The 27,747-nt window shown below is 44.9% G+C and overlaps 1 protein-coding gene and 1 pseudogene across 7 annotated transcripts in view; one reads left to right on the forward strand and one right to left on the reverse strand.

Annotated features, from left to right (window-relative positions):
• DOP1B (DOP1 leucine zipper like protein B) overlaps positions 1-27,747 on the reverse strand; it is a 121,432-nt gene that overhangs the window by 62,551 nt on the left and 31,134 nt on the right. For 5 of the 6 annotated variants that reach the window (XM_053564196.1, XM_053564194.1, XM_053564197.1 and 2 more), the window contains exons 3-13: positions 25,390-25,571; positions 23,942-24,112; positions 17,808-17,997; positions 16,620-16,718; positions 16,167-16,290; positions 14,130-14,239; positions 13,837-13,951; positions 10,430-10,550; positions 5,528-5,647; positions 2,807-2,909; positions 1,468-1,659 (exon numbers count right to left, since the gene is read on the reverse strand). In XM_053564196.1, coding sequence (XP_053420171.1) covers positions 1,468-1,659; positions 2,807-2,909; positions 5,528-5,647; positions 10,430-10,550; positions 13,837-13,951; positions 14,130-14,239; positions 16,167-16,290; positions 16,620-16,718; positions 17,808-17,997; positions 23,942-24,112; positions 25,390-25,571 — 1,527 coding nt within the window. The other variant, XM_053564199.1, reaches the window with a different exon arrangement.
• On the forward strand, positions 8,706-9,545 carry LOC128567197 (60S ribosomal protein L6-like; annotated as a pseudogene). The gene has a single exon (XR_008374818.1). The product of XR_008374818.1 is annotated as a 60S ribosomal protein L6-like (transcript).

The raw sequence follows: 27,747 nt of genomic DNA on the forward strand, positions 1-27,747 counted from the left end.
GGCAAGATTTTCAAATCCCTAAATAAAACTAAAAACAGAAGTAATCCAAAGAAATTGCGGCATATCACTGTTAGTCTTTTTGGAAGACAATTTGGCAACATCTCTTACAGTATAAAAGCAGCATATAAGTCTTTTGATTGCCACTCACTGCTAGGAACTTAATTCTTCAGAGACACAGCCCCCAGAGACAAGTCATATGAGGATGCTGAATGTAACACTGTGGTTCTTTTTGTTGTTGTTTGCTTGTTTTGAGACAGATTCCACTCTGTCACCCAGGCTAGAGTACCATGGCATCATCTTTGCTCACTGCAACCTCAAACTCTTGAGCACAATAGATCTTCCTGCCTCAGCCTCCCAAGTAGCTGGGACTACAGGTGCCTACCACAATGCCCAGGTAGTTTTTCTATTTTTAGTAGAGACAGGGTCTTGCTTTTGATCAGGCTGGTCTTGAACTCCAGAGCTCAAGCAATTTGCCCACCTCTGCTTCTCAGAGTGCTAGGATTATGGGCGTGAGCCACCCGCTCAGCCTTGCAACACTTTTTAATAGTGAAAAACTGTAAAAAACCTAAATATCAAGGCAACAGTTGAATAAATTATAAATCCATATAATAGACCATTGTGCAGAAGTTAGACAAGAATAAGATACCTTTATATATACTGTTATGCAAACATGTCTCCAAAATACCTTTAAATGAAAACTGAAGCAGGTCAGAAAACAGCATATATGTGGGTTGAACTGGGCTCCCCCCAAAGAGGCTGAAGTCCTAACCTATGAATGTGACCTTATCTGAAATAGTGTCTTTGCAGATGATCAAGTTAAGATGAGGTCACTAGGGTGGGCCCTAATCAATAGGACTGGTGTCCTTATAAAAAGGGGAGCTCTAGACGCAGACACTTCCATAAACCAAGGGACGCTGAAGATCATCAGCCAAACAGCGGAAGATACAAGCACAGCCTGGAACAGATTCTTTATTCCTAGCACACTGAGAGGGACAGAGCCCTGCTGACACCTTCATATCAGACTCTGGGTTCTAGAACTGTGAGAAAACGAATTTGTGTTGTCTAAGATGCACAGACTGTGGTGTTAAGGCAAGTCTACCAAATTAATCCAGTAACTCGTTTGTATTTTAAATAACCAAAATCACACATATAGAAGTACAAACATAAAAAGGTCCTGAAGGCTAGCTATATCTATCCATGAACTCTAGCTACGCAGTTAGTAACTGTATCTAGCCATTAGCTACAGTTATGAAGCAGGAAAGGCGCATGGGAGGGGGTGAAATAAAGGGATTAACAGTTACGCTAAAACCTTTTAAAGTGAGGATTTTACAGGCACATTTGGCATATCACCCATGTATTTTGCCTTTTTTTTTCATGTTATCTTATCTTTATTCCTGTCCTAACCAACCCTAATTTCGTTCTATTCCCAGGAAGGCACCTTGTGCTTCTGCCCAGAGAAGCACATACCGACGTTCCACTTGTGGACTCTGTGTCTAGGTAGGAAGGTGGCATTTGGACTTTGCTGAGCACCTTGAAACATGTCTTCAAGGCCTGAGTGAGTTCAGGTAAACTTAAGGCCTCCATTTCCTCAGCAAGAGGCTGCACCAGGCAGCTGAGCACCTGTGGGAGATATTGGGTTTGCACCTCCGAGTAAAGTTCCTGTGAAATAAAAACACAGGTTTAGCCCACATGTTGTCAGTTTACAACCTGAAAAACAATATACCTCAAAATGGCATCTTAAAAAACTAAATTCTGGGGAGAGGGCAGAGGTTATCGCCCTGGCTAGAATGCAGGGGCATCACCACAGCTCACTGTAGCCCTTAACTCTTGGGCTCAAGTGATCCTTCTAGTTCAGCCTCCCAAGTAGCTAGGACTACAGGTACACACCACAATGCCTGGCTAATTTTTTTTTACTTTTGGTAGCAATGGGGTCTCACTGTATTGGCCAGGCTGGTCTCAAACTCCTACGCTCATCATCCTGCCTTGGCCTCCCAAAGTGCTGGGATTACAGGCATGAGCCACCACATCTGGTGAAAAAATTCAATTTTTTTGGAGCATAGGTTTTCTATTAACTCCCAAATCAGAAAACAAAATATTTCCTTTTAATCTAGATAAATCAAGGATGTTCTCCTTTCAAGCGATTTTACTTACTAGTAGGAGACAAAATTGCCACATGTAGGTCTATAGTGAGGAAATGAGGCAACAGCACAACTTTAACTGAGAAACACACTGACTTTCACCCCAGCGTAAGTGCAGCACAGGTATGATACGCAGTTCATCAGCGGGTTGATTCAACTTCAGCTCGGCCCGCAAGTATCTCTGGCCCAAAAGTTGTAACCCCTTTAAATTAGACATTAAAAAATCTAAGAGATCGGCAGTGCCTGTGGCTCAGTTGGTAGGGCGCCGGCCCCATATACCGAGGGTGGCGGGTTCAAACCCGGCCCTGGCCAAACTGCAACCAAAAAATAGCTGGGCGTTGTGGCGGGCGCCTCTAGTCCCAGCTACTCGGGAGGCTGAGGCAAGAGAATCGCTTGGGCCCAGGAGTTGGGAGGTTGCTGTGAGCTGTGTGAGGCCACGGCACTCTACCGAGGGCCATAGAGTGAGACTCTGTCTCTACAAAAAAAAAAAAAAATCTAAGAGATCACATCCAGGCACATTTTCCACGCTGAAACGCACCTCACAACAGTTTTGTATATTTGTGTAAAACAGCTTTTTTTTAAATTTAGGTTTATAGAACAGCCCAACAACACCAGTAAGTACATAAATTGGGCAGCACGAAGCTGTCTCTTCACAGCAGAATCCTTACCAGGGGAATGACGTCCAGAAGGAACACCAGGAGCGTGCAGACCTCGGAGACTGTAGGGGGAGGGCTGACACTTTTTCCAACAGGGGAACTCTGCTTTGCTGGTCTGTAGGACCACAGGAAAGAAAAACAAACTAATTCTTTTTCCCACAATAATTTCAAGCATTCTTTTCTATTTCCAATTGTAAACATAACAAAAGACAGCTTTGGTGACTGTAACTATCTACCCAGAGAAACATTAATATCTTTAATCTACTGTTTTCCAAAACAGGTTCATGCCACTTGAACTCCAGCAATTCTGATGTGGGTGGCCTCATGCCCATGTGGCATTCCACACCCAGACCTGCAGCTCCACCAAGAGGGGAAACCGCACATTCCCAATCCCAAACCAAAGGCATGTTCCAAGGGAGTGAGCCTGGGCTGGAGAGCAGCACCTGCTGTAGGAAAAGTCTGAGAAAACACCTCCCCACGTAACATACACAGATGCATGAGCACTTGAGTTGCCTAGAATTCCTCAGCTTCTATCAAGAAATGTGATCCTGCTGATCAACTCCATTGGTAGTTGCTTATCTTATACTGAAACCCAACATTGCTCTTAACATAAGCAGGCAACCGGGTAAATAGGTATGTTTAAAAGTATATATTGGTTCTCATAATAGAGGAACTTGGGATTCATCCAGCTTTAATCGTACAAGTCAATGTGAGTTAGTTTTCTTCCCTGTAAGTTAGCATTTAGGTACCTTAGAGTTCATCTCAGAGTGAGAATGCCTGAGGAGCACTGCACAGGCTATAGCCTAGCGATGACAGGCATCTACTCTGAAGAATCCTGTGTAGAGGCAGATACCCAGAAGACCAAAAATCACGTCATAACAAAGATATTTGTACCAGAATGTTTACTGCAGCCTGATTCATAATTGCTAAGTCATGGAAAAAGCCCAAGTGCCCATCGACCCACAAATGGATTAATAAACTGTGGTATATGTACACCATGGAATATTATGCAGCCTTAAAGAAAGATGGAGACTTTACCTCTTTCATGTTTATATGGATGGAGCTGGAACATATTCTTCTTAGGAAAGTATCTCAAGAAGGGAAGAAAAAGTATCCAATGTACTCAGCCCTACTATGAAACTAATTTATGGCTTTCACATGAAAGCTATAACCCAGTTATAACCTAAGGATAAGGGGGAAGGGGGAAAGGGAGGATGGGCGGAGGGAAGGTGATTGGTGGGATTACACCTGCGGTGCATCTTACAAGGGTATATGTGAAACGTAGTAAAGTAGAATATAAATGTCTTAACACAATAACTTAGAAAATGCCAGGAAGGCTATGTTAAAAAAAAAAAAAAAATCCTGTGTAGAGAGACAGGACTAAGATATTCACACAATGACAAGATCAAACCATTCACTCACGCATGGGCTATTACACTACAGATGAATGAACTGGATGTGCACATCATGACACCCCTCCAAACCAGCTCAACCCCTCAAACCTGATATCACTTACATAGAACTTTGACAAAATGGGCCGTATCACTGATGGATACATACTTGTTACAAAAGCATGTACCAACAGCATGGGAAGGATGGAAGCTAATTTTGGGATAGTGATTAACTCTACAATGGAAAGAGGAAAAGTGCAAGGTGAGGAATTAGCTCTACCTGGGTAGTAACATTTTGTTATTTTAAAAAATAACCAGATTAACCAAAGCATACTCTCACAGCAGTAGACCATGGCTCTGCTGGTGTCTGTGGATCCAATTACAATTAATTTATTCATCCCAGGGTGGTGAGCCTGTGTGGGCAGAGGAGCACAGAGGAAGGAGCAGTTGAGAATGAGACTTTGATATCAGGCACGGCGGGTTGTAAATTCAGTGGCCACAATTTGCTAAGCAGTGCAAAACCAGGTACCTTGTGTCTCTAGGCTTTGACTTTCTTATATATGTCAAAAGCACAACGGAAGTGCCTCCTTCCTTTGGGGTTGTTCCAAAGATTTACTGTCAGGCTTCCCAGTCAGAGGACACACACAAATACACTATGGAAAACTTCTATTATAGCTGCAAGGTGTGTGAAGGACAGAGACAGCCCAGAGCATTACAGTGGAGACTGGCAAGAAATAAGTTTTACAGCATGCCTCATGGGACAAAATGGGGCTTGAGAGATTACATTATCCCTTCCATACAGAAAGCATGATGTTCTCTGGGATACACCGCCATGCAGAGTTCAAAGGTAGTGCAATTTACCAGATAAAAGGAGAAGGTAGAGCTGATTACAGCACCGTAAAGCATCCATGTATATCTAACCAGTTATACATTAATTTCAATAAGAATTTAAGAAGACATACCATTTCAAAAACACTCTGCCAAAGAGCCATAAAACTAAGCTTCTTTAAATAGATTAGGCCTCCAAGAGAGCTGTGTGAGGAAAGCTGATTTGATGAATGCAACTAGAAAATGCAAAGAGGATTTTCTAAACTGAGATTTAAAAAAAGAAAGCAGCTTCAGCATTATGTGGCAAAGATTATGTGAGCCTCCTTATTGGAGATGGTTTTTATTCTTAAGTGAATTCTTTCCAATCCTATTTTAGCTGAACTTTGAAATTCAGAAGAGACCACCCAGGTTCTGCTACTTAGAGATAATCTGACCATATTGAGCAGCTAGGAAACGGTTAAGCCCTCTCTCTCTTCCTAAATATTCCATAATCCTAGACTGCATTCTTACTTACCTAAAGCACTCCTCAAAACACCTCATCATATAATCCCAGAGGAAGTCTGTGCTTAGGGATGTGATCAGCAAATTCACCGTTTTAACAATCTCAGAGGCATTTCTGTTTTCTTTGATTGAACTGTAAAAGGAAATAAATATGTCCATGAAAAATCCTGAATTACAAGAACACTGTATTTGAAAAGTTGTATCTCATTTTACCATTTACAACTTATTTCTAGAGAGGCTAGCAAACCCTGGTGTAGATAAAAACACTACTGTCCTTATATACGAAGGTACTTGCATAATGCCATCCTAAACAATATTCATACTGATGCATTCTCTTAGAAATAAATTTAGTGGGGGTGGCTCCTGTGGCTCCAAGGAGTAGGGCGCCGGCCCCATATACCAGAGGTGGCAGGTTCAAACCTGGCCCTGGCCAAAAACTGCAAAAAAAAAAAAAAAGAAAGAAAAGAAATTTAGGGGGCAGGTGTGGTGATTCGTGCCTATACTCCTAGAACTTTGGGAAGCTGAGGCAGGAGTTCTAAACCAGCCTGAGCAACATGACAAGACTCGGTCTCTGTAATAAAATTAAAAATTAGCCAAGCATGGTGTTATGTGCCTATAGTCCAAGCTACTTTGGAAACTAAGGGAGGAGGACCACTTGAGCCCAGGAGTCTGAGGGTGCAGTAAGCTATGTATGGATAAGGCCACTGTACTCTAGGCTGGGTGAGAGTGAAAAAACCAAAACCCAAACCCACGAGCTATTGTAAAAAGAATTTGTATAGAAAGCCAGTTGTAGTCCAGCCACAGTGGTAAGTGGTAGAATAACATAATTCAGCCATTCCATGTGGAGATGTGGTTAAAATTGTACAGGAGAACTGTGAAGAACTACTCACAGCTTGCTTTTATTTTTCTGGAGACAGAATCTCACTTTGTTAGCCTCAGTAGAGTGCTGTGGCATCATGGTTCACAGCAACCTCCAACTCTTGGGCTCAAGCGATTCTCTTGCCTCAGCCTCCTGAGTAGCTGGGACTACAGGGGCCCTCCACAATGCCCGGCTATTTTTAGAGATGAGGTCTTGCTCTGGCTCAGGCTGGTCTCGAACTCCTGAGCTCAAGCAATCCACAACTTGCTTTAAAAAAACAGGCAAATTAATACTACTGTAATTAAACTATTTTTAAACTATGAAACTATTTTTAAAATAAGAGATAAGCACCCATGTATTTATGTCTCCAGTAAAAGTCTGGAGAAAAGTGAAAAAAAATATTCTCTTTTTTGTGGTAGGATTATGGGTCATTATCTTTTTTCCTGATACCTTCAAATACCAATATAGTTTACAATGAGCATACATTACATTTGTACTCAAATAATACAGAAAAGACAGAAAAACTAGTCTCATTTTAAGAGAGAAAAGCAAACACTAAACCAGGAAAATCTTAAAAAATGATTTAAGACTGTGGGAAGTAACTGTTACAGACGGGAAGACTCTGATTGAACCGTTCACTTTATTGGCCAGTAAACTTTCCCAACCTCAAAGCAAATCAAGCTTTCCTTTGCCTGGAAGGAAAAACAAAGGGAACACTAGCTCTGAGAACTAAAAATATGTAATTCCACAAGTGAATAGTGATTCCCTTTTAAGAGTCTGTGAACATGAAATAAGATTGATAATTAAAATAGGCGATTTCTGTCTACCTTTGTTCCCTAAAAAAATCCCTAAAGGAAGTACATGCATGTTAGAGGTTGTGATTAAATTATTTGGGCTAAGTTTATTATTGTCCGATACATTTTCTTTCTCATCCTTTGAAACCTGTCCCTGAAATTAGCACCTCTGTTATCTGTTGCACTTGTTGGAATATTAAAATAGTTTGGTTAGTACGCAAATGCACCTATGTGTAACTTCTCCCCGACTGCAAGCTGTTCAGAAGCTATTATATTGTATAACTTAATGCTAACTCCTTAGCTCAAAAATAACTGATTGAAAAAGCTCATTGGTCATCTAATGTCTAGTATTATAAAACTTATTTTGTCTGTTCAAACTGAACTAAAAACACTGAACAATTTGAGTGCTAAGCAAGCTAAATTTTATGTCACAGAGAGTCGGTTAAATAAACCCAAACTTGTAAATTTGGTTTGCCCAAATTATAAAGTTTAGAATGACTTGTGGACCTAGGTGGTTTAAGTAGGCTCCTTACATTCAAAGGCCTTTTCTTTTTTTTTCTAGCCAGACATTGATAAACCAGGGCAAACTGTTTCTTCTGTTTGAAAATGGCTAAGCACTTAAGGACAATAAAGCTTTTTTTTTGTAGTTTTTTGGCCGGGGCTGGGTTTGAACCCGCCACCTCCGGCATATGGGACCGGCACCCTACTCCTTGAGCCACAGGCGCCGCCCGACAATAAAGCTTTTATTTTCCAGAGGGAATACTGTGTCTTCTGGAATAGCTTTCTAGATAACCTAGTCATGTATAAAATGTATCATAAAAATATTGGGCTATGGGTGATCTTAACATTAGTTATCTGAGTTTGTGCTATGGCTCTCTAAAGACTTTGGCAATATCTGAACAATGTGTCTAACTGTATTTAGGAAATTGATCGTTTTTTCTTTCTTTTTTGGAGACAGCCTCTCTCTGTTGCCCCAGACTAGAGTGCTGGGGCATAAGCCTATCTCACAGTAATCTCAAACACCTGGGTTCAAACACTGCTGCCTCAGACTCCTGAGTACCTGGGACTACAGGCGCCTGTTACAATGCTTGGCTAATTATTCTATTTTTAGTAGAGACAGCCTCTTGCTGTTGCTCAGGCTGGTCTCGAACTCCTGAATTCAAGGAATCCTCCTGCTTTGGCCTTCCAGAGTCCTAGGATTACAGGAGTGAACCACCACACCCAGCCCATTTTTGAAATCTCTGTAAGTTTCTTTCTTTTACACTGCATTTTCTTAGTTATTGTGTTAAGACACTTAGACTCTACACTTAGTAAATTTAACATGATGGGTTCGATTATTTTACCTTTTAAAGACACCTCAAAATCTATTCAGTTGTATAAATTAAAGCATCAATGTTAATATAAATAATAAAGTATACTTATTAAATATGAAAAAAACTGATTTAAAATTTTTAATATACCCAATACTAATTCAGGCAGAAGGAAGTTATACACGGAGTAAATCAAAAAGGAAGAAGTGCTCTTTCCCGTCTTGCAAGATGGCAGGTGAAAAAGTTGAGAAGCCAGTTTCTAAAGAGAAGAAACCTGTTAATAAAGAGGCCTAAGGCCAAGAAGGGGAAGCCCCACTGCAGCCGAAATCCTGTCCTTGTCAGAGGAATAGGCAGATAGTCCCGATCTGCCATGTATTCGAGAAAGGCTATGTATAAGAGGAAATACTCAGCAGCTAAAGCCAAGATTGAAAAGAAAAAGAAGGCGAAGGTCCTTGCCACCGTTACAAAACCAGTTGGTGGGGACAAGAATGGTGGTACTCGGGTCATTAAACTTCGCAAAATGCCTAGATACTATCCCACTGACGATGTGCCTCGAAAGCTATTGAGCCATGGCAAAAAACCATTCAGTCAGCATGTGAGAAAACTGCGATCTAGCATCACACCTGGGACCATTCTGATTATCCTCACTGGACGCCACAGAGGCAAGAGAGCGGTTTTCCTAAAGCAACTGGGCAGTGGCTTGCTACTTGTGACTGGACCTCTGTCCCTCAATAGAGTTCCTCTACGAAGGACACACCAGAAATTTGTCATCCCCACCACCACAAAAATTGACATCAGTAATGTTAAAATCCCGAAGCATCTTACTGATGCTTATTTCAAGAAGCAGCAGCTCCGGAAGCCCAGACACCAGGAAGGTGAGATCTTCACCACAGAAAAAGAGAAATATGAGAGAACAGAACAGCGCAAGGTTGATCAAAAAGCTGTGGAGTCGCAAATTTTACCGAAGATCAAGGCTATTCCTCAGCTCCAGGGCTGCCTGTGATGCGTGTTTGCCCTGACAAATGGATCTTACCCTCATAAAATGGTGTTTTAAATTTCTTAAAGAGAACCTAATTAAATGGCTAAGAGATTAAAAAAAAAAAAAAAAAAGGAAGAAGTTGTGTTACCTTAAAAAGAACAAACAAGGCTCGGCGCCCGCAGTACAGTGGTTACAGCGCCAGCCATGTACACAGATGGTGGCAAGTTTGAGCCCAGCCCAGGCCAGCTAACCAACAATGGCAACTGTAACAAAAATAGCCGGGCATTGTGGCGGGCGCCTGTGGTCCCAGCTGCTTGGGAGGCTGAGGCAAGAGAATCACTTGAGCCCAAGAGTTTGAGGTTGCTGTGAGCCGTGACGCCATGGCACTCAGTTACTGACGGTGACATGGTAAGACTCTGTCTCAAAAATAAATAAATAAATAAATAAATAAAGAACAAACACAATAAAACACAGTGTTCACAGGAAACTACAGATTGTAAGCCAAACATGGTATACTCTGCCTCTAGGGCACCGGAGTCCAAGCGGTTGAGTGGGCTGGGGCGTCCTGTCCCACTCTGACGCCTCTCCTGGAGACTCATTCCTGCCTCCACATCCAGTACTCATTCCCCTCCTCTCATCTCTCTCTCTCTCCTCTGAAACTCACCACCTGGGTACATTAGACTAAGTTGCCTTTGTTGAACATTTTCATACCTGATCAGAAAATACTGCCTGTATACCCTAGACTGGGAAAAAGACCCCATCAAACTCTTTTTAAACTCTCCATAGTACCTAGTAGAGAACAGCTGATTTACTTTTCCTTTGGCCTCAGAACAGAGATTATTTTAATAAGTGGTCACACCTGCTGCATCTCTGCTTTCTCTACTGCTTCACAATTTATAGTAAACAACAGAGACAAAAATTCATAGCACTGGTGAGGGAGGAAGATGTGTGAAGTTCAAGGCTAAACCCATACCTTATTAGTGAATTTCCACTCTGAGTATAGCTAAGTTTAAGGTCAGAGCCAAGGGCATCTCTGCAGTAAGAATAAAAGGCCCTGATGACTTCAAGAAACAAATTCCCAACCACTTGAGGTCCTGCAATTAAAAAGAAAATGGTCACAGAAAGGTTAGTAATTGATTTTGAAATTAATAAACAACACATACATAAAATATACATACTGTCACTCTGGATATGTAGACATTTTATGTAGTTTAAAATGTATGGAAACTTCAGTGGTGACAACTTTAGCTGAAATATTAATAACAACATCTTTTAAAGTAGACAACATTTTTGTAGAGCTTACTATGAGCTGGACAAGGTTCTAAGTGTTTTACATCTATTAACTTACTGGATCTTCACCACAGCCCCCTAAGCAGGTAACATGCTAACAAGCTGACAGAGATTAGGTTATTCGTCCAGGCCAGATTCTGTAGATGGAAGCAGGGCACGAGGCTATGTGAGTTGTTTGCAAACTGCGCAGCCAGGACACCACCCGATAGTAATATCCAGAGACTGGGGCAATTTCCCTTTCATCACGAGCTAGAAGACCACAAAAGAAATAACACCAATCCTGAAAAGTGGGTAGAGATGGTACAAAAGAACTGGCCCAGCTGCATGTTAGAGAGGCTTCTCTGCCAACCAGGCAGGATGTTGGCAAACATCAACAGCAACTAACAGCAAACAGCAACTAACGGGCAGTGGAGGGACTGACTTTTCACCAGTGCGTCCAGAGGGATGAAAACACAAGGAATTCAGAAGAAATGAACACTGTCAACATTTGTAAAAAGCAGTCAGCGAATTACTCCGATCTTTTACACTTCCTTTTCACAAAATATAAAGATTTGTCTCTGAAAAAACTATTTTATGATAAGCCTCATGTGTATTTTACCTACAATATAAGAATCCCTCTTTTTTTCTTTGTGAGATTGGGTCTTTGCTCTGTCACCCAGGCTGGTAGAGCACAGTGGTGTGATCATAGCCCACTATAACCTTGAGCTTCTAGGTCAAGCCAGCTTCCCAGCTCAGCCTCTTGGGTAGTGGGACTACAGGCACACACCACCATAGTCTGCTCATTTTTCTTATTTTTGGAGAGATGGGGGTCTTACGATGTTGCCCAAGCTGGTCTTGAACTCCTCACCTAAAGCAATCCTTCTGCCTTGGCACCCAAAGTGCTGGGATTAAAGGCATGAGCCATGGTGCAAGAATTGCAAATACTTTTTACAAAACAAAGGCAATTGTGCTATACTACCTCACGGAGGAAGAAATGAGATGTGGCCAAAACCCAGTAGCAAAAAAAAAAGGATAAGACTGAATGACCATCCTGTGCCTTCTAGTTCTATATAACCGACTCTTTTGCCTCTTAAGACAAACAACTAAGTTACCAGGAAGAGCAAAGTAAACGTCTGTCACAACTGGGCAGGAACCTGACATTCAATTCCTTCCAGAAAACACAACCGAGAGCTCAAGCTGGCAACATTTACTTGGCTCACCCTCGTACTCGGCCTTGACAACAAACACACATCTCTAAAATGCTAAATTCTATTTTTTTCTTGTACTACTTCTCCTGAGTTACACAGTAAGCTCCCAATACATTTATATATCCTGTTTTCCTTTTGGACTTTGCAGAGTTGCAGCTGCTCCACACTAACAGAACATCTATATGGATGGAGGCAGGAGGGGAGGGCTGGGAGGAGGAGTGGGAACCCTGGACACCTCCAGGCAGCGCACAAGGGGCAAATGAAGCTTGGAAGAACAAACACTTCTTCAGACTTTGACTTTGGTTAGGAACAGCTAAAGCTGCTGTGGAATAGTAGTCCATCTACGTGAAATGAGAGGCGATCAGGTAGGCCTCCTCTGAGCGTGCAACCAGGTAAGCAGCAGTGTCTTGACAAAGAGAGCTCAGCAGATGACCCATCCCTGCCCAATCTTAGTGTGTCCATCTGCAAAATGGGTAAGGAAGACAGCCTGCGTCTGATATATGCAAAATAATTGGTCAAAAAATGTCAGCTATTATTCACAAGCAGTGAAAACACTCAGGGACCTGAGCCTGTCTTTGGTCTCTTAGAGACTGGCACCCTCCTGCACATATTAGGTGCCCAAGGCCTATCTTTTTTTTTTTTTTTTTTTTTGAGACAGAGCCTCAAGCTGTCACCCTGGATACAGCACTGTGGCATCACAGCTCACAGCAACCTCCAACACCGGGGCTCAAGTGATTCTCCTGCCTCCGCCTCCCAAGTAGCTGGGACTACAGGCGCCCACCACAACACCCAGCTATTATTATTATTTTTTTTTTTGGTTGCAGCTGCCATTATTGTTTGGTAGGCCTGGGCTGGATTCAAACCTGCCAGCTCAGGTGTATATGGCTGGCACCTTAGCTGCTTGAGCCATAGGCACCGAGCCACCAAATGGGCCTCCATCCTGAGGCCAGGGAGAGGCAAGCACCCCACTAATGCCCTTGGCTTTTTCATTCCCTGCAAACAGCAAACAGCAGGTGGGTATACCAGGGACGCACCTTGAGGGTGAAACCAGGGCAGGAGATGGGACTGTCACAGGGCTCAACCAACCAGATGTATACTATTCCAGAGAATGGATATTGTAGCAAATTTGTTTTTAGAAAGTGAGGAAGAAGACTATGCGTAGTGGCTCATGTTTGTGACTCTAGCACTCTGGGAGGCCGAAGTGGGGGGATCCCTTCAGGTCACGACTTGTCTCTACAAATATAGAAAAATTAGCTGGGTATCGTGATAGGTGCCTGTAGTCCCAGCTACTCAGGAGGGTAGCTTGAGCCCAGGCATTGGAGGATGCTAAAAGCTGGAGCTGATGCCACAGCACTTTAGCCTGGGCAACAGAGTGAGATTCTGTCTCAAAATAATATAAAATTAAAAAGTGAGGAAGAGAAGGTCAACTAATGCTCAAGTGTATGACAGGGAGGCTTCCGGTAACCAGAGTCTAGTTCAACCCTCTTCGCTTTACAATAAAAATGTTTTCCTAACAGTGAAAAGAAGTGGTGTCCCCAGGATCAGGGTCAGAGGCCAAAAAGATGGTACCTACTTACCTGAAAATAAAACCAAAGCCTACCTGAACTGTGACAATAGATTGAAAGAACTTAAATTAATGTGCTCTGTAGACAATACACACAGACGTGCACAGCAGGAGCTCACAGGTGTTCAAACAAAAACAGTCAAATTATTGTGCAAAATTTTAAAGTGACCACAGATACTATATAATAATTGAATCAGGTAGCATGACTTCAAGATTCTGAAATGTCACAGATTGAATTATATTCAAAATAACGCACTGGCTGTATTTTACTGTGTCTCAACTCCCTGGAAACAGGTAACCGTACTTGGCATACGATGGCAGCAGCATTTCTAACATTACCTATTTCTGGCTTGTCAAGCAAACTAACGAGGATGCGGAAAGGCTTCAGGTAAGCGTGGTGGCGTTCCTCGATGTCGGCATCTAAGAACTTCTGATGTAGTATCTCAGCCAGACTCTAAAATATAACAACATTACTGGTTGTTCTAATTGTTAAACGCTCTGGGATAGAAAGAAAAGCAGTCACCCAGCAGGCGACAAACACACTGCAGTTCCCCAAACTATGTACCAAGAAACGCGCCCATGTCCACTCTGAAGTCGCACAGTCAGGAAACTCTCCAGGAATGCTCCTTTACCTCGACTAGGAGATCCTTGGAGTATTTTTCAAAAAAATAAGAAGACTGGTCTTCGTAGGAGTTTGAGATTTCAGAATCCGGCACAACGGTATTTCCTTTAATGTCTGACCCTATGAAACAACAAGCAGTGTGAGCTGTGAAAAGGTCTGTGCTTTACAGGACATCATGGTGTAAGAAGTCTCACACTCCAATATTTTTAAAACTATAGTCCCTCCAACAGAAAAAGTCGTCCAGAAAGACAAGTCACACTTTCTTCTTCTGTCAGTGGTGTGGCTAATCACACGGCTCCATCTCAGTGGGCATCAATTTAAGTCGCTCCAAGAATTAGCTGCGTAAGCATATCATGGAATGAAGATCCTCTTTTTTTTTTTTTTATTTTTTAATTGTTGGAGATTCATTGAGGCATAAGAAACCAGGTTACACTGATTATGTTTGTTTGGGTAAAGTCCCTCTTACAATTGTATCTTGCCCCCAAAAGGTATGGCACACAGCAAGACCACACTCCCCTCCCTCCTTCCTTCTTTCAGCTCTTCCTTTCCCCCACCCTTCCCTCCTTCTTTCTCTCTCTGGAGGATCCTTCTTATTTACTTATTTATTTTTTGAGACAGAGCCTCAAGCTGTTGCCCTGGGTAGAGTGCCGTGGTGTCACAGCAACTTCCAACTCCTGGGCTTAAGCGATTCTCTTGCCTCAGCCTCCCGAGTAGCTGGGACTACAGGTGCCTACCACAACGCCTGGATATTTTTTGGTTATAGTTGTCATTGTTGTTTGGCAAGCCCGGGATGGATTCGAACCTGCCAGCTCTGGTGTATGTGGCTGATGCCTTTAGCCACTTGAGCTACAGGCACCAAGCCTGGAGGATGCTTTTTAAAAGCTTTTATTTACCCAGTACTATGTGGATCAAGGTAGTCTTGTATATACACCCCCCTCATTTTGGCTGTAGACAAGTCTGTGAGGTCAGGGCAAGAAAGAACATACAGTACAGGCAAAGAGTCTGGGGTTCCGGGGACAGAGCCAAGCAAGTGGCAGCTGGTGCCGCACTTAGGCCTGGGTCCTCTCCATGAGCTTACGCAGAGCCTGTCAAGTCCCACCAGAAGCAGAGCTGTGCGTTTAACAAATCATCCTTAAAGAGCCTATACATATTAAAATCCTTCTTAAAAGCCATAATAAGCTTCTATGCAATGACTTTTGAAAGTTTTGTTTTTTTTTTTCTTTTTTTGAGACAGAGGCTCACTATGTCACTCTCAGTAGAGTGTCATGGTGTCACAGCTCACAGCAGCCTCAAACTCTTGGGCTTAGGGCAGTGCCTGTGGCTCAAGGAGTAGGGCGCCAGTCCCATATGCCAGAGGTGGCGGGTTCAAACCTAGCCCTGGCAAAAAAAAAAAAACCAAAAAAAAACTCTTGGGCTTAGGCGATTCTCTTGCCTCAGCCTCCCAAGTAGCTGGCACTACTGGCGCCCATCACAACGCCCGGCTATTTTTTGTTGCAGTTGTCATTGTTGTTTTAGCTGGCTCAGGCCAGGTTTGAACCTGTCAGCCTCAATGTATGTGGCTGGCACCGTGACCACTGTGCTACAAGCGCCGAGCTCTTTTGAAAGTTTTAAAACTAGGAGAGGGAAGACAGGCTAAAGAGGATGTCCTGGCTTTGCTGTGACATTGAGAGTGAGAGCTTTCACACTCACTTTGCATACCACGTTTTCTTAAGTAAGTGAACATGGGAATTTAGAAAATTCATGAAAGTGCTACCCTTTACGCGCCCTGTAATTTCCCAGACTCTGTCCCTGGGAAGCCTACCAACCAACCATCAAGGGCTCTTTGCCTACAAGTTTGTAGGTTGTCCAGAGTAAGTGTGCTGCGCAGAATAACCAAGCTATGTATAGGAAACAGACCTCAACTGACCACTGCTTATTTAGTCAGTGTGGGACCTCATCATACTTTGTGATTCAGAAATTCATCACCAAGGTTGAAACTTATTCCAAAAATCAGTCCTAATAAGTTTCACATCCACCTTGATTTTAAATGCCTCTTTCTGCTCAGTACCTAGTAACCATGCATAGAGTCTCCTGTTGAGGGACATGTCCCTTCTCAGCAGGGTCTGCGTGGCAGCTGAGAGAATATGTACGATGTCAGATCTGTGCAGGGGGACGGCTCTCTCATCCAGATCCTGTTAGAAGAACAGAGAAAACTTTGCTGCAAGGGCATGACAGGAAGCCCGCTGACTTTCCGACATGCAGCTCTTCCTTACTGGAGCCCAAAGCTTTATCTCAAAAGGGGGTGGTTCTTTATGCGTTGCCCATGGAAAGATGACACTCAAAATTTGCTATGAAAACACCATCCTCACAAAAATGAACCTTTAATCAGCTGAAAGCCAAAACCGCTCAACCTAGAGGCTGAGTTCTGCTCTGAAAACAAAACTGTTTGAGATCTATCCCCCCTCTACTCCCTGCCATGGGAAACTGCTGCGACTTACCCAGAAGAACACAAATGACTTACCAGACAGGTATAAAATGGGAAGAAAAACAGAACAATTTCCAGATTATTTCTTTGCACAAGAACATTGGAATCCAACAGGGAAGCACTCAAAGATTTTACCTGTAAATGATGATCCAGCATTAAAACCTTATTCCAAGATGTTTAACATCATTTTCAGGCTACTCTTTATAGTCACAGAAATGAAAGTAACTTCTCCTGGGAATCGCGAACCCACCGTGTTGCACCATGTGGGACAGGACAAGCTGTAGGCAGGTGGGCGTGGGCTCCAGCTTAGAGGCCGGGAGGCTGCGTGACACTGGGAGACATTCAGCTGCAGCCCTCACCTGCTGCCTCTGAGAGCTGGGGGGTTCTGGACCAGATGGTTGGTTGAGTTTTAAGATCTCAAATTCTATAATCCCAGAAGGATCTCACAGGAACCTCAGGTTAAACTAACACTCTGAGGACACACACTCAAATAGACTGCAGCATGTACTCCCACTCCCATTTCGTGAAGAAGAGCAGACTCAGAGGGGCTAGCCACTTCCACCAAGCTGCAGACCTCCTAACCCCAGGTTCACTCTCAACTCTTCAGTTCCAAGTGTGGGAGCACCAGCAGGTGGCGACAGACACAAGCTGTAAAAACACAGAGGTGGTTTGGGGAAAAAAGACAAAGGCCTGGCAAGTTCCCTTTGTTAACATCATGAGAAGGGACATCACTGCCAGGGAAGACAGCTTCCCTGGAAGTGCCTGGAGATGGACACCTGGAAGCCTGGACGATTTGGGTTTGAGAGCAAGGGCAGGAGGCCAGAGGAGGAGGGAGTGTATAGGGTGGGTGGTGGTCCCCGTGACATGCAGCAGGGGAAGGAAACAGGATTCCAGCCAAAGCAACAGACCCTCCAGGCAGAGGCCTTCCACGTGCCATTTACAGCTCAGTGTACTGCTGAAGAGTGAGAAGCCTCCAGAAGGGCCCTCCTTGGGTATGAACAAGGATTACTTGAAAATATAAATCTTAATGCATATGTTAAAAAAATCCACTACTGGCCTCCACTGCATGATGCTGTCCCGACAGCTCCTCCTGGCCAGCTCAGAGGCTCGCCACTACTCACTGACGCTTGGCACGCCTCTATTTCCCGACCCTTTGCAGCTTCAGGAACAACCTGCCCAGGAGGACACTGTGCCCACGTGCCCTGTGTGGAGCAAAGCACCCACCGTGAGTTGGTAATCGCTTCCCAGCATGTACTTCTGCTCTTTGCCAGGGCAGTTCCTGTTGATGTGGCTGACGACAAAGAGCGAGGCGGGAAGGCGGATGGACGGGCTCACCAGGATGCTGCCCCAGAGGGCGGCGTAAAACACCTCTCTGCCAACCACCAGTGACAGTCTCAGGAGCAGAGCATCTGTTCTGCAGATAAGAGATGCAAGAACTCAAGGGCTTGTCCCCACCTTCCCACTGCAGGTTGTCCTGTGAACACTGTACAGATGACCACAGTGAACACGCCCCCAGCTGGAGAAACACCCCCTTCCTCATTACTGTGGCTGCTGCCAAGCACTGCCCTTTTGCATTTATCCACCTGCTGGCTGTCACACTGAATCTGCTAAAACAAACATGTCACTGAGAGGTGTGGTTTCTTGGCCAACAGAAAGCGTCTGAATGGCACTGTCTCAACCCCAGCATTGACATAGATACTGAAGCATCCACAGAAGGGTGGCTACACCATCAAAAGGGGATGAGCAGATCAGCCACTCTGTGTCAAAGCACAAGGAGTCATTTGTCAAAAACAAAAGAAAGGCTCAGCACCTGTACAGCGGTTATGGCACCAGCCACATACGCTGAGGGTGGCAGGTTTGAACCCAGCCCGGGCCAGCTAAATAACAACAATGACAATTGCAACAACAAAAAATAGCCGGGTGTGGTGGCAGGCGCCTGCAGTCCCAGCTACTTGGGAGGCTGAGGCAAGAGAATTGCTTAAGCCCAAGACTTTGAGGTTGCTGTGAGCTGTGATGCCACAGCACTCTACCAAGGGCGATAAAGTGAGACTCTGTTTCAAAAACAAAACAAAACAAACAACAACGAAAAAAAAAAAACAAACAAAGGAAAGGCTGATGTGATTGCTGGAGATGTGAGCACCACCCTGAGCTACAGCCCCAAATGGGCCAAGTGACATTTAACTTTAGCAATGCTACTAAGGACAAAATTGCCTGGGGCCTCCCTCTACCCTGCAAGTTCCATAAAGCCAGGAAGGGTTGGGCGGCGCCTGTGGCTCAAGGAGTAGGGCGCAGGTCCCATATGCCGGAGGTGGTGGGTTCAGGCCCAGCCCCGGCCAAAAAAAAAAAAAAAGCCAGGAAGAGTGTTTTCTTCCATTCAGCCTACAGCACCTCCACTCCGAGGAGCTGTTAATTGAGGCCCAACATTCATCTGTCTCTTATCCTTATCTGGGTCTCCCATGACACAAAGTCAGTACCTTCATGTGTGTCCTTTAAGGCAGGCAATGCCATAGTGGAGCAGGGCTCGTTTTCCCACTGATGGGACCAAGGCCAGGCCCTTCTCTGCTTGGCAGTGTACCTGAGATGGACTGAGGCACTTCCCTGGCCACACTAGACACAACCCAAAGGCTGGTGACAGCATCCCCATGAAGGGATTTCACCTACTACAGGCTCTGACTCATCACCAGGATTCAGCTTCTCACGTGCTCGCTGTCTGCAAAGACAGCAGAGAACACTGACAGGAGGACCATCCTGGCGTCACGGTGGCTCACGCACCCAGGTTCGTGGAGCCAGCCCCACTGCGCCCAAATCCTGGCTCTTATCCTTTCTGGCTGTGGGACCTAGGGTAAGTTTAAAGTCCCTATGTGTATGCAGTCACCTATAGCACAGGGAAAAGAGCTTCTATCCCTCAGCTTAGGAGAACAGAGCTGGTGCCGGGGCCACACGTGTGCTGGCTCAGGTCTGCCCTGTTTGCTGGCACAGCTTGGTGCATCTGATACTCGGCTGGTACTTGAAAACCTGATAGATGAAAGACAAAAAGTATCGAGTACCTTTTCATACTAAAACGCAATTTTGGTCTCCTAAAACTCACCTGAACTTTTTTATAAGTCAGCATCTCACTGTCGTCCAGGCTAGAGTAGCTGTGTCATCAGCTTAGCTCACAGCAACCTCAAACTCCTGGGCTCAAGCCATCCTTCTGCCTCAGCCTCCTGAGTAGCTGGACTACAGTTGCCCATCATCACACCTGGCTAGTTTTTCTATTTTTAGCACTCTCACTCTTGCTCAGGCTGGTCTCCAACTACTCAGCTCATGCAATCCACCCACCTCGGCTTCTAAGAGTGCCAGGACTATAGGCGTGAGACACCACGTATGGCCTCACCTGAACTTTTTTGTCTCATAAAATATTTGTGGGAAATAATGTACACTATCATCTTCTCAGAAAAAAACAAAACAAATGTAAAGCCAAATCTTCAGGAAAAGTACACAGAATGATTTAGTGGTTGAAATTATCGATTGGTCTTCTATTAAAGGCTAAGCAAACAAACAGAGCTTATCTTTGCCTAGCTCTGAAAACATCGCAAACACTACAATGTACACACACTGCTATCACAGACCCCTTTGCTTAGAGAGCATATTTCCCAAAGAATGTTCCATGGAACACTGCCCACTAGGGATGTGTCACAGACTGGGGGTGGGGGTGGGGTCAATGTTAAAAAGCCTGGGAAAAGCTGCCCGTGCTATCCCTTCCTTCTCCGGTATTCTAAGTATACTAGATAGTTACCTATATTAAACAAGTCTAGCTTTATTTCTTAAGTCTCATTTCATTCTGAAAAAAGTTAATGGGACAATTTATTTACATGATTTATCACAGTGGAAAAGATAACAATTATGACAAACCTTTGCTATGGACAAGCAAAAACTGGTTAAAAACTAGTGTCATCTCAGTTGTTAAATTTCAAAATTAGGCTGTGCACAGTGCCTCAGGCCTGCAATCCTAGCACTTTGGGAGGCCGATGCAAGAGGACTGCTTGAGGCCAGGGGTTCAAGACCAGCCTGAACAAGACCCCAGCTCTGCAAAAAAATAAAAATATTAGCTGAGTGCAGTGGAGTGTACCTGTAGCCCCAGATATTCAGGAGGCTGAGGTCAGAGGATCATTTGAGCCCAGGAGTTTGAGATTGCTGTGAGCTGTGATGATGCCACTGTGCTCTGGCCTGGGCCAGAGTGAGAGCCTATTTAAAAAAAAAAAGGAAATGCAAAATGCGTGTTCAGCTTATACAGTCTAGAACCCTATACTTCTAATTCACAAAAGCCAATACCAGAACCCCAAACCCAGCAACCCAGACTGCGTCCTTTCTGACACAGCCGGCAGGCCTCCTTCCTTTCTTTGGGATGCCGTGCTATTCTCTCCCACTTTCCCCTCACCCTCGTCTTCCCTTCTCACTCCCCACTCTCTGTTCTCTTCTCCCTCTTAACTCCTCCCCCCACTATTTCCCCTCTTTCTAATATAAAGTAAACTTGTACTTTTATATTCTTAAAAAAAAAAAAAGACAGAGACATGCTTGGGTCCCCTCAACTGAGAACGAGTGCATGGTACAGGGTTGGGGTTGCAATCCCCACACATTCCACCACTTTTGCTCCTCAGACTCACAGAACAGATAGCGGTAGCTCTCTGAGCTTTCACAGGACCTGCAGCTTGGGTGTGATCGTCTAAAACTCAACAGGGAGGGCAGTGACACTGGTATCTGGTACCCTGAAATAAAGGTCGGATAGGGTGCCACGGAAGGGATAAAAAAGTCTAGACCCAGAAGAGCTCATCATTACCGTGCCTGAACCCAACCAGAAGAAAAGTTCATTGATATTTTTCAACTGTTTAAATGGGGTTTCCTGACCTCCACAACACGGACACCTGCTGTACTATGTTTGGCAGCACCTGTGGCCTCTACCCACTAAATGCCAGTAGCACCCTTCCCACCCCCCATTGTGACAAAAATGTCTCCAGACATGGTCAAATGTCTCCAGGGGGCAAAATCACCCCAGGTTGGGCAGCGCCTGTGGCTCAAAGGAGTAGGGTGCTAACCCCATATGCTGGAGGTGGCGGGTTCAAACCCAGCCCTGGCCAAAAACTGCAAAAATAAAAAAAAAATTCCAGTGAGCCAGTTTTTACCTTCTTACAAATTGTTAAAAACACTGACCTCTTTTCATCTCCTTAGAAGAGATTAGCAATTCATTCGCCTTTCTAATTTCATTTCCTGAGTAAAGTGAGAAAAGTATGTACCTATTTCCTGGGTACCTTAAGAAAAGATTTACGGCCAATAGCGGGCAATTTACAGGACTCAAAGGGTTAGAAAGTCAAGGTGAACAGTTAAGACCTAACACTGGCCAAAATTTCAGTTCCTTATAGTTCACTAAAAAGCACAAATCAGAGACAGTCCACCCCTACCCAAAACTTGTGAGTGGTCACGCCAGCCTTCACAGCCCCAGCCTAAGTCACCCTTTGTAATTTCTCCCCATACTGTGCTCTTCCTTTCCTGTTTCTACACAATACTTGCTAGAGCGTTTCACCCAATTCCTATGCACTTTTGAGAACAGCTATCAAACTGTCTCAGTCTAAAATGGATAAAGCAACAAAAAAAATCTTATGTAGCTGAGTTGATGACTGTGCCTGAAACACACCTGCTCAGGGGGGATTCAGGCTCTGACCAACATCTCCCATGGACGGCTGACAACTAATAACTTCTGGGTGTGGTTCTGGACTTGGTTTCTGATCACAGCTAACTCTGTTCAGTGATTTACAAAGCTTTACTCAGCTCTTGGTGCAATGTCAAGAAATCACCATGTTTGGAAAAAAAAATACCAATGTTAAACAACATTAGCAACTGTTCAAATGAACCTTCATTTATCAACCAAGAGAACAAACAAAACCCCTCCAACTATTTACATGCTTCTCATGTGATTTTTATACTAACAGATTTAAAAGACTATAGTAAGTTTTGAGAACTAACGTGTTCATCTAACACATATACACAAATAAACACACACACACACACCCCTGTTATGGAACATGAATGTAGCACAAGCTCTAGAAAGAGCCTGGGACTGGACTCTTTCCAGGGACGTGGAGTCTGTAATAGCCTTTCTGCTGCCTCCCACGAGACCTGACCGTTCATTAGCAGCAACACCTCACCAAGCTCGTTGTGCACCAGCCACAGGGCACCTTGTGATGCTCAAAATGGCAACAAGACAGGAAGTAACTGTACAGGGGAGTCTCCACTGGGAAATGGAGAGCCACGGCTCTGATCCTGTGGTTTCTTCAAGGATGGTGGACACCACAGGTGGACCTTGGGTTGAGTCCTTGACTCCACCTGAACTGCTCACACCCTTCAGACAACAGCGAACATCATGGCAAGGGCAACCGGGCTGGGCCTGCATGGGGAGGTGAGCATGGACCTTGTGTGATCAAATGGCAGCTTCATCGAGCACAGGAGCAGGTCCCATTAACAGAGATTAGCCACTGTGGCATCTCTCAGAATCGTTAAAATGCTACACGTGAGTTCTTACTTTATAATTCTCCAGGGAAAAAAGGACACCGTGTATACCCAGTAGCCTGCATAAATACACACGTTCGCCTGCGCCTAACAGTGACAAAACAAAAGCCGCTGTGGGAACTTTTGTGCATGTGAGCTTTACAAATTTCTCCAAGGTGCTGCTGAAATTTCTCGAGGTATTTTGGTTCACATGACACCAGATTACCTTCTCAAGCCCTGCCTATAAATCCTGACCTCATTTATTTAGAAGTGGCCTAGTATAACTGAACAAAGGAGGCCTTTCCAATCGGACACATGTGGATTAGAACCCCAGCTCAGCTGCTCACTGATCATGCAACTGGGGAGTCTTCTTACCCTCACCTGTGAGCAGAGGTTAATTCCTGGAGCACGGGACTCAACGTGATAACGTGCCCGGCTAGGGTCTGCTTCCTTCCTCCACTAAAGGGGCCCTCATGTTTGTCTTCTGCTCTATAAACCTATAATGCAGTGGTTCTCAACCTTCCTAATGCTGCAGCCCTTTAATACACTTCCTGTGGGTCATGACCCACAGGTTGAGAACCACTGCTATAATGGGACAGGGTGCAGTGGAACCCTGCACTATGACCTTACTAACTAATGTTTCTAATGAGGTAAAGGATCTCATCTCCCTAAGCTTGGGACTTCCTCTTCGTCAAGGAGAGACAGCAGGATTCCCAGGGGGATCATGGTATTTTGTCAAGTCGCCACCACCAGGGAAATGTGAAGCATTATCTCCGCCCCCTCCGTTTCTCATAAAGTAGTAGGATAAACAGAGTCTGGACAAGACGCCCACCCACCTGTCATAGATCTCGGAGCCCTCCTCGAGGCCGGGCAGCAGGCCGACGACGAAGGCCTGCAGACTAGGCAGGAGCAGCTTCTGCAGTGGGAGGAAGTATTTCTCGTACAGGCCCAGCAGCACAGGCCTCACCGACATAGCTGCATGCGCCAGCAGAGGGAATAAGCCACAGCTTTGAGAAAGAGCAAGAGGGAAAAGGACAGAGACGAGACACTCAGGCAGGAGTCCCAACTGGTAAGTCAGCTAAGGGGAGTTGTTGTTGTTTTGAGACAGAGTCTCACTATGTCACCCTCGGTAGAGTGCCATGGTGTCACAGCTCACAGCAACCTCAAACGCTTGGGCTTAAGCGATTCTCTTGCCTCAGCCTCCCAAGTCGCTGGGACTATAGGGGCCTGCCACAGTGCCCGGCTATTTTTTGGTTGCAGTTGTCATTGCTGGTTAGCAGGCCTAGGCCGCCTGGGCTGGGCTCGAACCTGTCAGCTTCAGTGTATGCGGCCAGCGCCCTACTCACTGAGCTACAGGTGCCGCACCAGCTAAAGGGAGTTTTAAAAAGCAAACAGCTGGGAACAGTGGCTCATGTCTGCAATCCCAGTGACTCAGAAGGCCAAAGCAGGAGGAGTGCTTGAGGTCAGAAGTTTGAGACCAGCCTAGACAACATAACAAGATCCTGTCTATAAGAAAATGAAAAAAATAGTCAGGTGCTGATGGTGGGCACAGCTATTCAGGAGGCTGAGGCAGGAGGATTGCTTGAGCCCAGGAGGTCGAAGTTGCAGGAAGCTGTGATAGGACCATTGTGTTCTAGCATAGGCATTAGAGTGAGACCCCATCTCAATTTTAAAAAGCAGCAAACAGACAAGTTTTTTAATTTGGTGATCCAGATGTGTGGGTTTTTATTTTTCCCTTGAGACAGAGTCTCATACTATTGCCCCAGCTAGTATGTCATAGGCATAGCCCCAGCCTAGCTCACAGCAACCTCAAACTCCTGGGTTCAAGACATCCTCCTGCCTCATCCTCCTGAAGCTAGGACTATAGGCACTCCCCCCCCCCAAATACCCAGTTAATTTTTCACTATTTTTTGTAGTAGAGATGGCATCTCAGTCTTGCTCAGGCTGGTCTTAAACTCCTGAGCTCAAGCAATCCTGTCATCTTGGCCTCTTAAAGTGCTAGGATTATAGGTGTAAATCACAGTGCCTGGCCTACATGTGTGCTTGGCAAGAGAGGGTCATAAAACTATTAGGTAAAGAGCAGGCAACCAAGCTGGCTGCATGATCAGAATCCACTTAGAGATAAGTCAGAACAGATATACTTTAGGAGGTGAACCATGCTCACCTCCCGGTGACTGCTTTGTGATGAAGTATCACACCCCCACCCACTCCCACTCATTTTCCTCCTTTATTATCTTTTGGGCTGAAATGGGCAATAACAATGCAGCAGAAAAGCAATTTGTACCTGTAGAGGAACAAATCCTTGGCCAGCCATTTGGTTCCCACAATTTTAAAGATGATCTCATAGGTCTCAAGGGCTTTCAAGTGCACACCACTGGGCAGGGCAGGATGCAAACACTGAGCTAGTCTCTTGCTGATGATGAGCCGTCTGGGCAACAAGGAGTATTTCAGGTTGCTCTGCAGAGCCTGTAAAACAAGAGGAAGACATAGGAGAAAGAAGACAGTGATATACACAGTGGACAGTGAATCTAGCGAGGACAACACGACCGTGCCCGGGTGCTGGTGTGGTTGTAAGAAAGAGGCATATGGACAGAAGGACAGACAGACTGCATGCGGAGGGCCCCGGGAAGCCCTGGCAATGCTGGAAATGGGACAGGCACCAGAGTGACTTTGTTAATACCTCAGCTCAAACCCATGCAGAGGTGGGGGCTGTGTGCTTTTCTCTCTTGGGAAGCCAACAGCGTATATGTGAGACTAAGCAGAACATAGGGTAGGGGACCTTCTGTCCCTGAAGACTCCTGTTTGTTATGTGCCTCAGAAGCCCCTGGAGTTTGGCTCCAGGAGAGGAAGAGGTCTGCACTAATCCCCTCTTCTCCTGGTTCAGCTTCACAGCCAAGGGGATCTGAGTGGAGGCCCACCCAGAAGACAGGGCTTGGTGACTAGGGGACACCTCCAGGCCCTGACCTGGCACCTCCACTAGTCTGAGACTGTGATGGGAGACACCTGTGTTCCGTGAACTAAAATAAAATCTTATGCTCCTCCCACCCCTACTGATTGAATGGACCTCCCTCTAGGCCAAGGGGATACCCTAAAACTGAGTCACCGGCTGTGAGAAGAGGTCATATCCGCCCCCTCATGCCCCCTCCCTTCTTGCAGATCTCCCTCTTTGCTCAGTAAGAGGCCAAAGGCTATCCAAGACAAACCTGCAGTCCTCAGTTGACATAACAAATATATGTTCTCTGTGAGGGAAAGACTTCCTTAACTTAAAACAATCCAAGCATTTAGACCAAGCTTCATTTCCTTAACTACTTACAAATCAAAGTCTTTAAACCCACATACAACCTGCTAATGCCACCCCCCACCACCAACTGGGCCAAGCCAATCCAAGCCTTTCTCGTACTGATTTATGATTTTATTTCTAATTCCTGTCTCCCTGAAATGTATAAAAACAAACTGTAACCCAACCATAGTGAGTCCACTTGCTCAAGGCTTCCTGGGCATGGTCTGGGCCATTGTAGAGATGGTTGGTCTTTATAATGAAATGACAGAAATTGACTCACAAGGACTAAACTCAATCCCCTCCCCCCCATTCTTTCTCTTTCTCTTGCTAGCAGCCCCCTCATTTCAGTTTTCACAAACCACTGAGGAGCTAAAAAGACAAAAGGAAATGCAAATTCTTTCCCTTTACATTTCTTCAGCTCCTTTGGTTCCCAGTGTCCAAAAGAATAAGGGGGTGTGAACCTCAGGCCTCAGGATCAGAAACACCTGAAAAAAGTCTGTCTTGAATCTAGCCAGAGGGAAAAGCAGACACAGCATTCACATCCCCAACACCTTGTGAATTTGGCTGCAGTTACCTTTTCTTCTTCATCTCCCTTAAATTCTGCTGACCTCTGGCCTCATCAGTGGCCATTCTTGTTCTCTGAACACCACACCATCTCCCTGCTCTCTTCTCTATCTTTCCTCACTCTCTTTGCCTCTCTCACTCCCTCTTTCCTTTTAAAAGATAGATTGAAGTCTATAGTTTTATATCCTAGGTCTAAGAAAGTTCTTTTCTCATCCTGCGCGGCACACCTTTACTGAGCTTTCCACACTATCAGCCATGGCCCTCAAATTTGGCTCAGAATAAACTTCTTTCAATCATTTTACAGTCTGGCTTCTTTTCCTTGTCAGTTCCACAAGAGAAAACTTCATCTCCCTGCTGGAACAGAACAACCATATTCCTGAGTTTGCCCTCTGTATGTAGGACATGTGACCTGTCACTGTGAAAGCATCACAGCAGGGTGAACAGATCCACGCTGTTCTTCACAGCATCAAGTGACCATAAGCAGGGCAGGGTGACTGGGAGGCTCCTAATGACGTCATCTTATAAGTCAGAGTGTTTGACATTTCAGTGGACCTATCCATATAACCAGCTCATTCACTTATACAAATATTTACTGAAAGCCTACAGAGTAAAGTCCACTCTTTAAAGGTCATTTGAGGGCCTCCTTAGTATAACTCCTGTCCACCTTGCCTCAGTCCATGGCTCCTGCCTGCCCTCGGCCTGCCCCTCAGCTGCATGCCCTTTCCATCCCCCTTGCCACTTAGTTCAGTGTCCCCTCTGGGGAAGCAGAATGGTCTCCCCAGGTAGGATGTTTCCCCT

The sequence above is a fragment of the Nycticebus coucang genome, chromosome 16, assembly GCF_027406575.1.
Source record: "Nycticebus coucang isolate mNycCou1 chromosome 16, mNycCou1.pri, whole genome shotgun sequence".
Classification (NCBI taxonomy): Eukaryota; Metazoa; Chordata; class Mammalia; order Primates; family Lorisidae; genus Nycticebus; species Nycticebus coucang.